The sequence below is a fragment of the Gavia stellata genome, chromosome 25 (genome assembly GCF_030936135.1).
Source record: "Gavia stellata isolate bGavSte3 chromosome 25, bGavSte3.hap2, whole genome shotgun sequence".
Classification (NCBI taxonomy): Eukaryota; Metazoa; Chordata; class Aves; order Gaviiformes; family Gaviidae; genus Gavia; species Gavia stellata.
The window spans coordinates 4,829,401-4,846,363 of record NC_082618.1 but is presented as its reverse complement, the minus strand read 5'-3'; the positions used below and the strand labels follow the sequence as shown (position 1 = coordinate 4,846,363).

The following is a 16,963-nucleotide window of genomic DNA, read 5'->3' as shown; positions in this document are numbered from 1 at the left end:
TGTGTCCCTCCCTGGCACTGTTTAAGATGAACAGAGGCTGATCGTGAGCAGCACAGACAGAGATGTGCCATCCAGGGGATGCGCTCAGACTGCTTCAGGTCTCTTCTACACCTGTTCTCTCTGAGATTAAGCAGCAAGAATGTATAATAACATTTTCTCGAATCTCAATAGATATTGTAAACCCTCCTCTGCTCTTCTTTGCAGCTGCACAGCTCCTTCGCTCTGTGTAAAGCTAGCTCTAATTTGTATCCACCAAACCCAAAATTGCAGCATGTAGTTGTCAAAACCAGCGTTCAAATCCACACTCACAAAAGACAAAAAGCACACAAAACATCCTACAGAAATTCTGCCAGAAAAAGTAATCAGCTTCACTTTCCGCACATACAGAGGAAGGACAGGAAATAATTTTTTTTTTTTCTATTTAGCAAGACATTCTGATATTTGAAAATCTCATTTGTCCCAAACCTAGAAGGAGAGTTACAATTCTGAATATCTAACAAGGACGGAACAAAATCAAAGTCTAAAGGATTTGTCTGTACTGAATGGACACAGTGCAACAAACCTTTTGTTTCAAAATACGTCTAGTCTTCGCAATATAGTGAACCACAAACTAAAGGAAAATGTTAACTGAATCATTGAGGAAGAGCTCTTATCAGTTTCCCACACGGAAACTCAACACTTTGCCATATACCACATATACCATACCTTTTTTTTTTTTAAAGTGAAAATTAACATCTAATGGCAATGAGCTGTAGTCAGTAACCTGTGCTGAAATCTCAGCAGTTAAGGTTTTGCTCTCTATCAGAATCTTAAATTCTAGTCCCAGAAATGCATCAGTCTCTATTAGTAGAGCCAATACATGCCCAAAGTGGCTGCTCTGCACAAAGAAACTGCTATTAAAAAAATTCTAACAGTCACTTAAAATGGTTTCTATCTTTCAGGGAGCTGCAAGTGATTTCTTATGTAAGAACAGGGACCAAGCACCCAAAACAATATGCAAAGATACTAAATTAAAACAGAGCATTTTAAAAGCACATGTGCTCCATCCTCAGATATGCCCTGCTCCTTGGCGTGAAGTGCCTCAGGAGGGAATGAAACAACCCCCCGGCCTTGCTCTCCTTGCACACAGACTGAACAGAGGAACGTAGTTTAAGTCTGTTGCTGGTTATTCTCATTAATTTGGGAAGTCATCAAATTGGAGTTAACCAATTTGTATTTGTCTTTCTTAGATCTTTCAGACATCCCTCTGTCTTTTGGATTGGAAGAGTGAGCAGAAATGAAGAGGAGATGCTGTCATATGGGGGAAGCACGTCAGCTACAGCCACCCATTTACAGGTGGTGACCTCCATGTTCACCTCCATCTATGTGACAGTAGAATTGGCACTTAGAAGAAAAGGGAACTTGTTCCTTACAGCTCTGGCACAAGGCTATGTCAAATGCAGCCACCACTGCAGACGTCCATCATTTTAGAGGTACCAACCAAAATTTTTCTCCTTATCTTTCTTCCTTTCTTTGACTCTGCTCCACAGTAGGGTCTTAGTGATTGTCCACAGTCCATCTGTGCCCACTTCTACATTTTGCAGATCTAACTGCTGAATGATCCTCCACCACGTACTACATTCTCAAATGATTTTGTGCTCCTAGCATGTCTCAGAGGAGATTTCAAACACCATGCCTTTTGTAGAGTAAGCTGAACAGAAGCAGCCAAAGGCCCAAATGCCACCTTGAAACCCTTCCTGGTGCTTGAATGCTGGACTGGGAATCTGACACATTTATATCCTTGTTAGATTTTTCTCTGGTATTTCCTAAACTTCACCAGTTTGGAAATAACATTCAAACAGCCCTTCTTTCTATGCTTAGTTATTAGCACTTGACAACCCATCAAGGACTGAGGTATAGCACATAAACATATTAAGAACATTACTTCAATATTCCAAATATATTAAGAACATCGTTTGACCTGGGGAATGGCTTTGATTCAGGAAAAGTTTGATGAGCTTTTACTGCCTTATTGCCACCGAAGGAAGAGTTCAGTTAGACCACTCTAAAGAACTTAGGTTGGCAGAAGAAAGTTGGTCTCCACAAGCCTTTATATACCATGTATTTGCTACCTGAATCTCTTTAGGGAACACCAGAGTTTGCAAGCAATTCAACCCTTTATCTGTACAGTAAACAGAATCACAGAATCACTAAGGTTGGAAAAGACCTGTAAGATCATCAAGTCCAACCTTAAAAAAAAAAAAAACAAACCAAACCAAACCAAACCAAAACAAAACAAAAACCAAACAAAAAAAACCCACCCAACCCAACCCACCCAACATCACACAGCACCATGCCCATCAAGCCACATCCCACAATGCCACATCCACACGCTCCTTGAATACCTCCAGGGAGGGTGACTCTACCACCTCCCTGGGCAGCCTATTCCAATGTTTCACTACTCTCTCAGTAAAGAAATTTTTCCTAATATCCAGCCTGAACCTCCCCTGGCGCAACTTGAGGCCATTTCCTCTAGTCCTGTCACTCGTCACTTGGGAGAAGAGACCAACACCCACCTCCCCACAACCCCCTTTCAGGTAGTTGTAGAGAGCAATAAGGTCTCCCCTCGGCCTCCCCTTCTCCAGACTGAACAACCCCAGCTCCCTCAGCCGCTCCTCATCAGACTTGTGCTCCAGACCCCTCATCAGCTCATCTTGGTCCTTGCATAAGACCCAGAAACTCTACATTTAGAATTGTTCATGGCTGTAGTCCCACAGAATTTGAAAGACCTATGCTGTATATAATTTCTGAGGCATCACCCCAGATGTTGCCGGGAATCTCTCTGTGTACGTAAAACCTTACTCTCTCTCCTCGGTCTCCTTTGGAGCCTTTTGGCCCAGGTTGTCCTGGAGAGCCCGGTAAGCCCTAGAAGAGATGCAGAACAAGAAGGAATTAATTTCTACTGTGCATCCTTTGTGTAGGGGTAGTTAATACATTTCCCAGCGATCCTCAGCTCCTGAAAACCTCATACACCCATTAAGCAGTTGGGCTGGATTCTCTTTTACCCTCAAGCAACAACAATGGAAGCTCTGTTCACAGATATCCTAAGCTGTACAATTTCTGCGTATCACTCTACTTGGGTCTTTTAATGCATTGCAGGCTACTGATTTGACATTTTTAAGGGGTCAGTATGACAGGATAGTTCTTGTTCTCAGTTACCAAGAAGAAATTAATACACAGATAGTATGGCTAGCTTAAAAATCCCCACTGCTTCCCCCCTCTTCGTAATTGCCTCAGTGGGTGGCACGAGTAAGCATACATACCTGAAAATTAATTGGATTGTGCAGTGGAAATTATTTTGAAGCTATTCACTCACCCTAATAAACAATTTTCAAATTAAGCCCAATCTCTACTAATGATTTTGCTCCCTGGGTTGAATAAATCTATAAAACAGTCACCAGCGGGTAAGAAGGGCATAGTCTCCAGATTTCTACTAATTGAACTGCTTTGCAAAATCGATCCAAATTCTTAACTTATACACCCAGCGAAGCCACAGCGGTAAACCAGACAGGGAGAGAACAACATTGTTTGTTTATATTCAGCATGTCCGCTCCCCACGACCATATGTGAGATGCTTTTTTCACCTCAAGTGACTTGCACATCGCCTTGGAGACTGCAGCAAATGAGACTACTGCTCCACTCCAGACCACTGGTGATTTAAGCCAACCTGCTTAACAACAGCCCCCAGAAACTCCCACCTCTCAGCATCCAGAGTAATGGGCTTTCTAGGCATAGCTGTGAGGAGCCTCAACATCTGCTTAAGTGGCCCAATAAGATCGGACATCAGTGTTTTAAGGGTCTAAAGGAGCAACACTCTCCCAGTTTCAGCTGGGAGGCAGCAACGCTCACCATTACCATGTTGCTCCTTGCCTGCAGTCAGCCCCACCAACTCGCCACCAAGCTGCACAGTGGCCGGGCCTCCAGCTTAGCTACGTCTCCCCTGGGCCCACAAAAGATTCAGAAACTCAGGCCTGGTTTAGGAGGTTAACTAGGGCTGCCAAACGAGGTAGGGCACAAACCAGACTTGGCCCTATGTCAAACATGCAGCATGAACAAAGCTTAAGTGTCCATAAGCATCCTTTGCTCTTGACAGCTCTCAACAGTGACTTTCAGTGCGTGATTACACGGGGATGCTCAAGAACACCAAATTCCACAAATCTGTTGTAAAAAATAAAAGATTTATAATGTGTGCTGCATGTGAAAAAGCCAGACTCTACTACAGAACCTATTTATGAATTGTGAATTACCTTATATTTAATCATGTTAAACTGCATCTGTCATTTTGCTGCCAAATTTCCCACTGTGTTCATATCTATCTGGAGTTTCTCATTGTTCTCCAGAGCATTCACTAATTGAAATGATTCTGCTGCACTGGCAAACTTTCACTAACCTGTTGTCCGTTGCTTCTTCAAAGTGATTAATAAATACATAGCAACAATCTCCTTTCTCCATTTCTATCAATTCCAAACCTCCTCTTAATCAGGATCTAAGTTACATCCCTCTGCTAAGTTACTTAACCTTTCTCTCGCTCCGTGCTCTTCAATCACTTTTATCTCTTTAGTCATGTTAGATTCCTTTGAAATATTTGATGTTACTGGTTTACCTCCACATTAAGTAATACTCTTCCCAAAACTGGAGTCCCTTTGTATCACCAACCACAATTTTGAGTAGTTTGGCAGTTCACTGTTCATCATAACTTCACTTCTTTCCATTTAACCAGCTTTTTCCATCCACGTGAGTACTTTGCCTTTCTTCCACCATAAATTCTTTTGAGTCAGTTTATCACACTCCATTAATATCTCCCCCCTCCACAATTTTTGTATTGATAAATAATCAAACTGATGGGAATTTGTGATATTTTTCTTGAATAGAAAGTGCTATTTCTAAAAAAGTAGGCTTAACAAATTCACTTTGGTGAATCGGTGAATTCCCATTGATGCATTTTTGTTCTTTTTATGTGTTCCACAGGAAACGCAGTATTTTTCTATCACTGTGTGAGTAAAGCCCATGTCAGATCCTTTGCATCAACTCAGGCCACAGTGAAATGTTTTGACACGGCAACAGCAAGATGTGTTGTTGTGATTAAAGGAAAATCTGGAAAGCACAACCATTTCAGCCTCTCAACACAATTCAGAACGAAGAAAATGTATTAAAATCACAGCATTTCACAGGGGACAAAACATCAGATCTAAGACTTACAAAGTACTCTCTCTCTTTGTGCAATGAGGAGATGTTTTGCACCAAACCCCCGACTCTGCCCCTCCACCCCAAAGCACTAAAGCACCTTACTTGTGATCCGGGGACTCCGATAGGTCCTGGTGGCCCTTTGGGTCCTGATGCGCCTGGTGGGCCTGGTGGGAATCATCATTTGAGACAATTTTAAGGAGCTTTAGAAGGAAGGACCCTAAATTCCAAACATATACACTGCCTTTCATTGTTCTGCTTAGTCTCTCAATAGGTAAGAGCCGTTCATCGATCACAGGACTACAGCAATAGCGCTTCATCACACTGTGGATTATTGGATACCCACATCCTGCTGTAATATATCGTTATGCCCTAGGGAAGATGTTAGAGCTCTGGAAGGAAAAAAAGGTGAAAATAGGCAGGAAGGATATCAGTAACATCCTGCATTCCCATTGTTTAAAATGGCAACTTTTGAGAAAACTTAAACTAGGTCCATGAAACAGCTACATCAGAGCAAGATACTACAGTTGCTGTTTCTAAAACAGAGTCTCGTAGCTGGCAAGGGAAGTCCACAAGCCTGCTACAGTCTGTCTCTCGAGCGTTGTCAGAAAGTTGATGATGAACATGGAGGAGTCGGGGTTTGGACGTAGCCAGCATGAGAGGCTGACTGTCGCAAAGCAAAGCTCTCTCTTGCTCTTTGCTCACTCCAGTGGCAATAAATTCTTCTAAAGTCTGTACCACGGAAGAGCCTGCTTCCAGGACAAGTTAAACACTGTCTAAACAGGTCAACTTGTTTTACACAATCACTTAACAGATTTATTCCTTTTGGAAAAATAATTATATCTCAACAGTAGCTGTTAAATTATACCTGCAAATGGGAGACAGGATATTTGCTTAGTCTGAACTTAGCAATACTCTCTGCTTTAGTTGTCACAACCCTTGAGATGAAACAATGTGGACATTATACACAAAGTACAGCTGAATCAGCCTCAATCATTAATGCATCATACAAATGCTTAAGTCAAAGAATAAAGGAATTGAAGGATAAATGAAAGGCCCTCATAATGAAAGGAAAAGCCTTTTTTGCAACTAATGGGAGTGCACACCTAAATACGTATCATACAGGGAAATGCTGGTGTTTGCAGGAATACTATCATTTAAGCTACCCATCAGCACAGAAAAGAAGACGACTTGCCACTGAATTTTCATCCCAGATTCTGATTTTGGTTATACTGGTGAAAATCTGGAATAGCTCAAACCAGCTCCAAAGTCTGCCAAGTCTGCATACACATCACAGAGCAGCTGGCCAGATCCTGCTCAGTGGAGCTCTACAGTGACAGGACAGGATGGCAGCAGCAGTGAGAACAGCTCTGCTCTTGTAAAGAAATTCACTGGACAACCCATTCTTAAAGACAGTCTTTAATTATTCCCTTCTCAAGATGCGTCCTGCCGAAGGTAAAACCATTTGCCACTATCAATCGATAAGAAACCTGGTTACTTCTTGCCACCCTTCCCACTTCTGCACCCACTGCTCTGCAGCCCTTCCAGCGAGGACCACTTGCTTTCCCCGCAGGCACCCCACAGACCACTCCAGTCTCCATCAGAAATTCCTTTTGCTCATCTTCCCCATCATTACAGGTTTTAGCTCAACTGAGTTTATTACCTGGTGGCCCAACGGGGCCTGGGGCTCCCCGGGGTCCTGGCAGGCCAGCCATGATGGTGTCTATGACGGTGGAGGCAAGCTGGGGTTCTCCATCTGTGTTAAAGAGCAGAGCAGTTAGTGTCCTTGCAGCAAGAGCTGCCCAGTTCCAGCAGGCAGGACTCCTCTCCAAAATCCTTTGGTGCCTGTCACTGGCAAAAGGCAGGCAGTGCTTCAGGAGGCAAAATTTAGGCTCTTGGAGCAATTGTCCTTAGCTCTCTCTCTAAGGGCACAGGCTGCATCCTCCAGACCTGCAGAGCTACTCATCCCACCTCTGATAACCCCAGAAAAGTGGTCCTTTCTGTCAAAAAATTGGTGTTCCTGCACACCTATATAATCCTACCTTCGCATGCCAAAGCTGATTAAGAGTAGCTCTGCACTGTACAGCAATAACTGACCCAAAATTTGCCATCTCCAAGACACATCTGGCTTCTGGCTACCTGAGAAATCAAACATGGATCTGGAGCCCTCCCCTGTGCGGCATCAGTGAACTGCCGAGCCAGTCTGGCAGTCTAGCTTATCCCCACCAACCCGGCAAGCTCACCCTGCCATCAAGGTGGTGCTGGGAGATATCCTGAGGTCTGAGGATGCAGGAAAGCCCGGGGAGAGGGTGTGCTCTGCCCCCTCCACATACTCAGGAAACTCTCTTGCCATTCGGGATTATTTTAGGTGTTCAACTGGCCAGCTTGGGCAGGTCCACTGAGTTCTGGGAAACGGCTGGAAATGGGAGTGGAGCAGGGTGGGGAAAGGCATCAGCAGGAATTGGAGGGATTTTGTGCTTTTGCACATCTTTCTCAGTCCTCTCCTGTTAGGAATAAAAATCAGCAGCTTGTAGTTGCCCCCATCTTCCCTCATACTTGAACCAATAGGCTGACCACTTCAGCTGGTAAATGAATAGAAAAAAACACAACTACATATAAAAAAGCAACCTTATTATTTTTTGCAATTCCAAAACCATATTCAACAATGCTATTCCCTATGGACCTGTACTGTAGCATACTAGCAGTCTTGGGGGAGCACCTGTATGGCAGAATCTTTTATCTGAGCATTTCACAACGCTATTTGACAGCTGTGGAAATCTAGGGGAAAAAAATTCCACAACTGAGAGACCAAGGTCACAAAGCAAGGAAGGGAACCCCCACGTCCTGATGCTGCTAAGATTTGCAATCCGCTGTCCTGACCAGTGCTATAGGAGCAGCTGCATATTTCCTGTTGCATTTAACCTGGATGAAGATGTTGGCTCCCGGTCATTGGGATGGTAAACCCTCTGAAAAGTCCACATTTTCCATAGCTGGAGGCCACCAGGCAGGAATAATGTCCATCTCCTCCTGCCCATGACCTCAAACTTACTCATGTTTCCTTTCACCCATCCCTTTAACTCATCACAGTAGAATTCAGGGGGACCCTTCGCAGGTGTAAAAGACTGCAAATGTCTCACTGCTATATTGATGCAAATATCAAGTGGTACCAGGAGGATCTGAAGGGTGTTTGTTTACTCTGCAGAGTCCAGCCCAAAGGACATGAGGTGAAATCTCCAGAACTGTTAGCAGACACATTATGAAGGCTTTTCAACTTCTGGAGCATTGGCAATGATAGAGAGCTAGTTGTTTGAAAGCAGTTCCTAGGGAAAACTGTGAAATCTCTTTAACTGCCAAGGATGACAGTGTATCTCTGCAATGCCTTCCTGGCAGCAGAACAGCACAAGATCTAACTCAGATCCCTCCGAGAACCAAATTTCATGCCTAAAGCCTGAATGCAAACAGGTATTTCTTTGACTATTGTTCCTAACCCCATCCATCTTCCCTTCTTCACAGCCCTGAAACAAAACAACTGAGACTGTTTTCATGTTCAGAAGGAGAGGTACCCAAGTGAAGTGTGTAATTCAATTAATTTGAGTTTTATTTGACCATGTCAAAATCCATCACAGCTTGGGAGTAAGATGAAATTGGGAAATGAGCATCGAACAGCAGTGAAGATATTAACAATTGCAGAGCCTTTTGTTTTTAAAGAACAAGTGGTCAACAAAATCAAATGCACATCCACTGAGAGGGGGAGAGGATGGGCTGCAAATAACCAGGATTTAATTACTGCTGGAGGTAAGCCAGGGGTAAAGATTTGGGTTACAAAACATTCCAGCTAAATGGCACATTCTTACGATGACAGAGTTACTCCCACAGATCCACCTATCCTGACAATTGACTCAAAGTTATTTATGAAAGGTGATTCCATAATTGTGACACAGAAGAGAGCTCTGCTCAACAGCCCTTGAGCTCAGGAGCTCCTGCTTTGGCCTCTGCAGCACAGGAGTATGGACATGCAGGAAATCCAGAGTGGCTCCTTCCTCAGTTGCCTGGCCAGGCAAAACTCACTCAGATCAAGATTTCCTTCCAGAATGAGCTCTGAATGAAACAGACTGTGAATGAAACAGGACTGAAGTGTGTTAAACCACAAGTCTCACATTTTTCAAGAGAATCTCTCCATATTCTCATAAAGCAGCAGGAAGAACTCATATATCCTTATAAACTCCCTTCTTTTTATAAACAGGGGGACATTCTGGGGCTCACTGCAGCTGGAGGTTGTTATAGCAGCCACAAAATAGCCCCAGCAACAAACGGTAGCAGGAATCTTTCCTTCTCAGCCATCTCCTGCGCTGACCCAAGCTCTGCTGGGCTCAAGGGCTGGATTCTGGAGCACAAGTCTGATGAGGAGCTGCTGAGGGAACTGGGGTTGTTCAGTCTGGAGAAGAGGAGGCTGAGGGGAGACCTCATTGCTCTCTACAGTTACCTGAAAGGAGGTTGCAGAGAGGTGGGTGTTGGTCTCTTCTCCCAAGTGACAAGTGATAGAATGAGAGGAAATGGCCTCAAGTTGTGCCAGGGGACATTCAGACTGGATATTAGGAAAAATGTCTTTACTGAGAGAGTGGTGAGACACTGGAATAAACTGCCCAGGGAGGTGGTGGAGTCACCATCCCTGGAGGTTTTCAAGGAACGTGTGGACGAGGCATTGTGGGACATGGTTTAATGGGCATGGTGGGGTTGGTTGATGGTTGGACTTGATGATCTTACAGGTCTTTTCCAACCTTAGTGATTCTGTGATTCTGTTTCAGTGCTTCTGGATATACCAAAGCAGAAAGCAGACAACTGCCTGCCTCATTTGAGAAGACCTTGATACACAATTTGCTCCAGGAGCCTTCCAACTCCTAGCCAAGCCAAGAGGAGGAGTGCAACCAGTCTGACCTGAGCAGATGTGAGCACCTATGTTCTCTGGAAGAGAGCACAAACATCCTGCAAAGGGGAAACCTGAAACAGCACAGAAATGCCCTGAACAAGGCAGTGAAACTTGTCCAGCCAGAGTGGCAAGGCATCTCAGAGGCACAGGCACAAAGAGCTTTGAAAGCAATCAGTATGGTTTTCTAAATCAAATGCCGTTCCCATCCTTCTCTCCTTCCCCTTCACTTCCTCTGCTCAGTTCTCCCTTCCTCAGGAAGGGCTACGCATGGCAGCAGGCACTCGCAAATCTCTGCTCTATGCTCTTTTTTACCAGTGACATGCTGGGCACACGGGCAAGCCTGCTGTGCCTCAGTTACCCCTTGGTCTCCCTGCAAAATACGTTAATGTTCTCTCATGTGTCCTTTGCAGACTGAAATCTTTGAGATGTAAGAAAACACAGCTCTCAACAGAGTGAAAGTTGCGTTCTTTTCTCTTTTCCCTAAAAATTATCTTAGCTTTAGCATGAGAAAGAGGACTGAGCTGACTCTAGGCCACATACCTGAGCCACTAATTTTTAAGTGGCAGAGAGAGCAAGCGATCCTTATAGCAGCAGCCTCAGCAGTGGGGTATAGAAGTTTAGCTTCTGGCCTACATCTAATGTTTCTAAGGGATAAATTCCCCCATTATAGGCTTGATTTGTTGAGACAGGATGGAAATGAAGTAATCCTGTCTTAATTTCTTTCTGCTACCTGATCTGAAGGGAGACAACTGGGACCAATTTCTTTACCACAGCACAGTGAAACTATGAGAAAATATTTGTCTCCCTATTTTTGGCTTCTGCCTGCTGATAAACATTGCCAACAAGAACTTGTTGTGATTAATAAAGGCACATGCATTAACCATGTTCAGGCGGAACCAAACACTGTACTACTACTAATAATCTGACACAGCTTTCTCACGTCTCTGTGGGTGCACATGCCCATTACCAGGAATATGCTTCCCTCTGCTGTCAGCAGCTGGAATCTTGTGTTTATAGTTTTCAGATGTGCTCCATTCAAAATAAATAAATAATTTTTTTTTAAAATCTACCCAGAATTTACAAGGCTATTGGTCGTAGAGGATCAGCTTTTCACCAACCTGTGGTAGGCAAAATCAGCCAACACGTAAGCAAAATGGTAAGTTTTGTAAAAAAACGGTCTTTATATTACCGTAACTTTATTGTGACTACATAGATAACTTACACTTGCAGTGAGACTTATGTTAAGAAAAATTTTTAAAATGAGAAAAATTGTCATAAAATTATGGGCTACTCCTTCTGCAAACCAAGAAATCCACCCCAGATATGGGTGAGAAGTGCAGGGCTGCCCCAGGGATGTAACAGTCACCATTTACTCACAGTCCTCAAGTCCATGTGGGAGTCTGTCACTGCCCAGTGTTGGCAGAGTTAATACAGATATTTATCCACTCATTTATCCGCTTCCCATTTTGGGACTTCTCACACATCAGCTGGGAAGGCCATGTAATCAATGCCTTTATACACTTCTTAATTTATCCACTACTTTGCAAGAAAGAGTTTAATTTAAAGGGTGGTTGGAGGCAGGGGGCAGGAGCGGTACCCAAACCATCCTTAGGGATCCTTTGGAATAAAAGGCTGAATGCAGAATGGCACCATTTGGTGTGATCCTGTAAGTCAGTGAGGTGACTGTAATGCAAAACTTTCTTAACGCAGCAGCTCAACCTACATTTTGTGAAAATCTTAGTATTGAACCACAATTAATTTCATCCTGCCCATGTGCTCTAAGTAACTGAATATGAAATTGAGCTGTTAAAATTCTTCCCAAATTAAAAATACATCTGTTCACTTTCGGAAAAAAGGATTCTGGAGAGCGGAGTGGGTGGAAGGGAAAGGAGAGCTGTAGAAAACTGTCAGACACAGGGAGACTTACTAATCCTTGGCTGTAACTAATGCAACTGAGCTTTGAAGCTGGACGTGAGCAGAAGAGCTGGGGAAGAGGCACAGCTGAAGTCTGGCGGAGTGGAGATGGGAGACCCAACAGAGCTGGGGCTCCAGGAGTTTACAAGCCAAGTGGAGATACAGCTGAGCTCTGCTTTATCATTATTAGATGCCAGCTACACAAGACTGGACTGGAAGAATCAAGCCCAAATCTGAGACCACTCAGATAAAAGTGCATGATCTGCCTTTCCTAGAAAGCCTTTTCTTGCCATGCACAGCACAAATCAAATAAATATATTTTTAAATCACCATAGGCTCAAAGAAACCCTGACCCTCCAGTTATAGAGAAGGGATAAATCACAGTCTTGGTCTGGGCTTTCGAGTTCGTAATCCTGTGTTTTGCGTGGATGTGGGATAATGTTGATGCACCAGAAACGCAGGTGGAAGACACATCTGCGGGGGCAGGAAAAGAGATGCATTTAACAGATGTCCTTGTTATGTTATATAATTTCAGAGCTGCAAACCTTTGGTACTTACTCATTTCTGAGCAACCCTGAGCACTGTAACACTGCAACAGCGGCACCAAGAGGTCTCTCAACAGCACAGTTTCGTTGCATCAGCACCTAATCGGCCAGACTGCTGTATTTCTCTACCCACTTGTCTCTCATGTGATGTTACCTGAGCTCTATCATTTCACTGGAGACCCTCTTCACAGCAGCTACTCATGATAGAAGCTTAAAGGACACCAAGTTGCCTCCTCAAAGCTATGATGAACTCAGAAAACCAGGCACAGGGAACAACCATAAATCCCCCAAACCCTGTTCTCACTGATGGTTTTAGAAAAGCAGTGACTTAGTTCCTCATTTTGGAAAGGTGACCCCCTCTAGCTTCTAAGTCTTACATGTTTCATCTTGAACAGGAACTTCCCAGAGACCCACACAATGGAGGCAGATTGTCTAGCTGCTCCCAGGGAAGGCAGGGCCCTGGCAGAGCCTAGCGGGGAGGTGGGAGGAAGAGCTGAGCTGCTCCGTGCCTGCCCACTCTGCTGATGTACCAGAAAAAAATGGGAACCAAGGAGGAAACTTACTTTCTTTTTCTGCTGTGGGCTGGAGCGAGTAGAGAACCCCTTGCTGGAAGGTAAGAGGGAGGCTTGGGGTGGCTGGTGGCCCTGGAGGACCTGGGGGACCTGGGATCCCAGTTTCTCCTGGAAGTCCTCTCGGTCCTTGAGGTCCCAACAGCCCTGTGCAGAGGCAGGAGAGGACATGTTAGTGCATTTGAGGATGTGCTAATGATGCTACCATGTAAAAAAGGCAGTGAGAAGACAAAGGATTTCTGTCCTGAACTGTAATTGTGGGAATTAGGGGCATGGGGGGAAATAGGAACAGCTTCCCAATTTTCCCTTATTTGCCTTCAGCACCTTCCTCTGCAAAGCAGGTAGCCTTACTTGGCTCAAAGGTGCTGCGAAGCTTAATTCCTGAAAGAGTAAAATCTCCCCCCTCTCCCAGGCTGAGCAATAAACTAAAGGCAGCAAGGTGTGAAATCAAGCACCGCTCACTCTCTTTCCCTCCACGTACACCTGTATGTCACCTTACTGCCAGGAAGGCACGGAAAGAACAACGGAAACCCAGTCAGCCCAGCAGCAGACCTATTCTGCTTCCTGTGGGGCTGGAAGGCTCTCGTTGCAAACTGAGAAACCAAAAGGCAGACACATCCTTGGCCAGACTTTAGCCATTGACAGGTTGCCAGAAAATGCCAAAAAGCATTCAGGGCTGCTCTCGCATTTAAAGCACGCTCCAACTTTCAACTCTTTCCTGAGCTCAGATTTACAAGGCACAGCCTTTTAGACACATAGAAAGCACAGAGCCTGAGGTCTGGCACCTATTGCGTAGTATCGCCTTCATCAAAAGATTTAGGAACATTTTGGGGATGAAGAAAGTCTCCTAGCTCAGGAATGGAGCGTAGTCTGAAAGAATGGCCTCATAACCTTTTCCCTTAACAGACAAAAGCATCATTAGTTTGACATCCCGGCATCTGACAGCTTGACACAAATAGTGGAGAAAAAAGGGAGTTAAAACAGGCACACAGCAAGAGGGTTAAACAGGGAACGCTCTTCTCCAAAGGCTGACAGATCAGAGACTGTTTTTTACAGCTCCTGAGCTGGATGGAGAATCACGATCCTGCTCTGCAGCTTTCTGGGACAAGCTCTCTCCAGCTCCATGGGAAATCCCAGCAACTGTCATTGCTTGTGCAGATCTGAGAGCTGCTGGCTGATTTCAGTGCCCAGGGAACTCACTGGAATGGATTCAATACCAACTGAAGATGCTCAACGTCTTGTGTGTCCAGCCTTTTATGATCTCTTGTCACAGACAATTTGTATAAAGTGAAATACCTCCTATCATGGTAGCATTGCCCTCCTCCAGGACTTACCTGGTGGCCCTGCCGGGCCCCTCTCACCGGGTTGTCCCTTCTCTCCTTTTGGCCCTGGTGGTCCTGGAAGACCAGTTGGTCCGACAGGGCCTGGAGGACCAACCTGTCCTGGCAGCCCTGAAAACATTCAGAAAGGACATTAGTTAGAGGTTAGGACACTGCTGAGGTCAGAAGGTCTTTAGCAACCCAGAAACCAGAGGAGAGGGACTCAAAGACGCAAGGGGGAGAAACGCAGCTTTGCACAGGCAGGGTGGGACTGGTGACAAGGGCTGGCTGGTATGTAGGGCAGAAGAGCCAGACTGGACCTTGCTTCTCCTCTTCTTCCTCCAATCTTTAAAGAAACAAGCACGACCCCACACACAAGGCCCACCCCAAAAAGTCAGCAGGATGTGTACCTCCAGCTGTGATGTGCTGGTCAAAGCTAAACCAAGCCCACGCTGTCCCCTTCCCGAGGTCTGAATGGCTCTGGGCAGGGTCCGGCTGGTCCCTCAAGCACTCCTTTGCTAGCTTTGTCCAGACATGCGTGTCAGCTCCACGGTAATCCCAATGTATCAAAATACATTTGCAAAAGCAAATCAAACCCTGTCTCCCACTTGCTCTGGCTGATCTAAACATACCACCCAGAGATTCTGCATCAAAGATGTTTTCCCCGCTTTCTCCTGTTTTCATTCATCTAACAAGTGTACCATGCTGTGCACAAGCATTTTTCATCCCAAACTGAAATTAATGCACCCACACTTTTGAAGTAACTAGATGTTACTAATTTATATCAATGAATAGGGTGCTGAGCAAACCCATCTGGAAGTACCAGTAACACAATAATTACAGCCCAGCGGGATGCTTCTTGGCAAGTCCACTCAGACCCCCAGTAAGCCTACAAAAGGTGCAGGCAGCATTTGTAATCTGAAAGTGACTATTTCTGATGACACTAAATAAAATCTTACTGTTGTTTTCTTTAGACTATCAAAATAAGAACAACACTTGCCAATTTTATAGTGGTTTTCAGAAAAACACTGTGCGTCTGGCTCACAAAAGTAGTAGCTGCTTTGGAAAGATACGCTTAAATACTGTGCAAACATCAGCGAAGCCTTTAATACCTTAGAGAGGTGGGTGAGTTAGTCTGTCTACTCAGATTAAGTGGTTAATGGTTACAATAAAGGTATTAACTGTCAGAGCCAAGAGAGTCAGAGGTTCCTGGTTTCTGGGCTACCAAAGGGCTTTGAGTATTTGAAAGCAGTGGCAGATGCATGCTACAAAGCCAGAGGAAGATCTGCCTGAGTGCAAAGTATAGTGCACTCAGATTTTAAGTTTTAGTCTGTATATTATGTATGACCACAACCCAACAGAGCACAAGTTAAGTTTTGATGAACTTTTAAGCAGTGTCCTTCCCCTTCCCTGGTATCAGAAGAGGTACTGGACCCTCTTGAAGAGAACCTGCTGCATGTAGAGGGTGGAGAAGAATGGACAGGAATAGAGGGAGAAACAGAAAGAAGCTGGCCAAGTAACACCTTCACAGCTTGTACCAAAGGGAACAGGGCTACATAGTAAAAAACAAGGCTCACCGGATTTGCAGCTCCCACATTTGGATCCAGTTCCCACTCTAGGTGTGGGACAGCTCACCTGGGGCACAAAACCTCGTCCCCCCCAGACATTCATCCAAACTCTCTGCATTTCTCAGAACAACGCAATAATACCCCAGTATTAGACCCCCTTGAAAGATTCCCCTTCCTCTCATCTCTTTTTGCCATTTTGGAGAGATGTCCATATTATGTTTTCTTACAAAAAGGAAATCTATCCATCTCTAATCCATGGTGAAACTGGGCAGACTGAAGAGATGAGATTTTTCAAAGGCTTTGTGTGGGAGTGCGTGCCTGTACTTTTGTTTTATTCAGTCATCAAAAAAGATATGATCTAATTTGAGTATTGAACAAGGAATTAAGGTAAGGTTTTAATTTGGATCAATTTGCTTACCCACAGGACACAAACTGCAGACTTTTCTGTGACTAGAGGGGCTCCTTTAATGGATCTTCCCTGACAGTGGATGCTGTACTTGGCAAGCTCAAGCAGGTGATCAGGAGCCCATTTAAGAGAGCAAAAGCATTTGTTCACAGCATTGCAAACAGCTTCTCCCCCCTACCAAAAAACCCCCAACACACCTGAAACTTTATTGCAGCAAATTCTTTCCAGCATAGAGGAAAGAACAGCAGAAACACTGTTTTGCAAGCACAACAGACTGTGCTGCTGCATGTGGGTCAAAACATTTCCTTGCATGTATAAATTGGCCTCAATCCTTCAGTTCAACCTTTATAACTCAATCCTGTGAACTTCTGCAGACCAAGAGCAATCATTTGCTGCTAGCATCCTCATGCTGCTGCAGCGGAGCTTTAAAGAAAGTGGCACTTACTTCCCTGAAGGTGGAAAGCGCTGAAGGAAAGACTAGGAGAAGCAGCA

The 16,963-nt window shown here is 44.6% G+C and overlaps 1 protein-coding gene across 1 annotated transcript in view; it reads right to left on the bottom strand.

Moving 5' to 3' along the window:
• The window catches only part of COL26A1 (collagen type XXVI alpha 1 chain), a 176,225-nt gene that overhangs the window by 7,601 nt on the left and 151,661 nt on the right, over positions 1-16,963 (bottom strand). The window contains exons 8-12 of the mRNA XM_059829412.1: positions 14,513-14,629; positions 13,173-13,325; positions 6,887-6,979; positions 5,329-5,390; positions 2,842-2,904 (exon numbers count right to left, since the gene is read on the bottom strand). Of these exons, the coding sequence (XP_059685395.1) occupies positions 2,842-2,904; positions 5,329-5,390; positions 6,887-6,979; positions 13,173-13,325; positions 14,513-14,629 (488 nt within the window). The remainder of the gene's footprint in view (positions 1-2,841; positions 2,905-5,328; positions 5,391-6,886; positions 6,980-13,172; positions 13,326-14,512; positions 14,630-16,963) is intronic.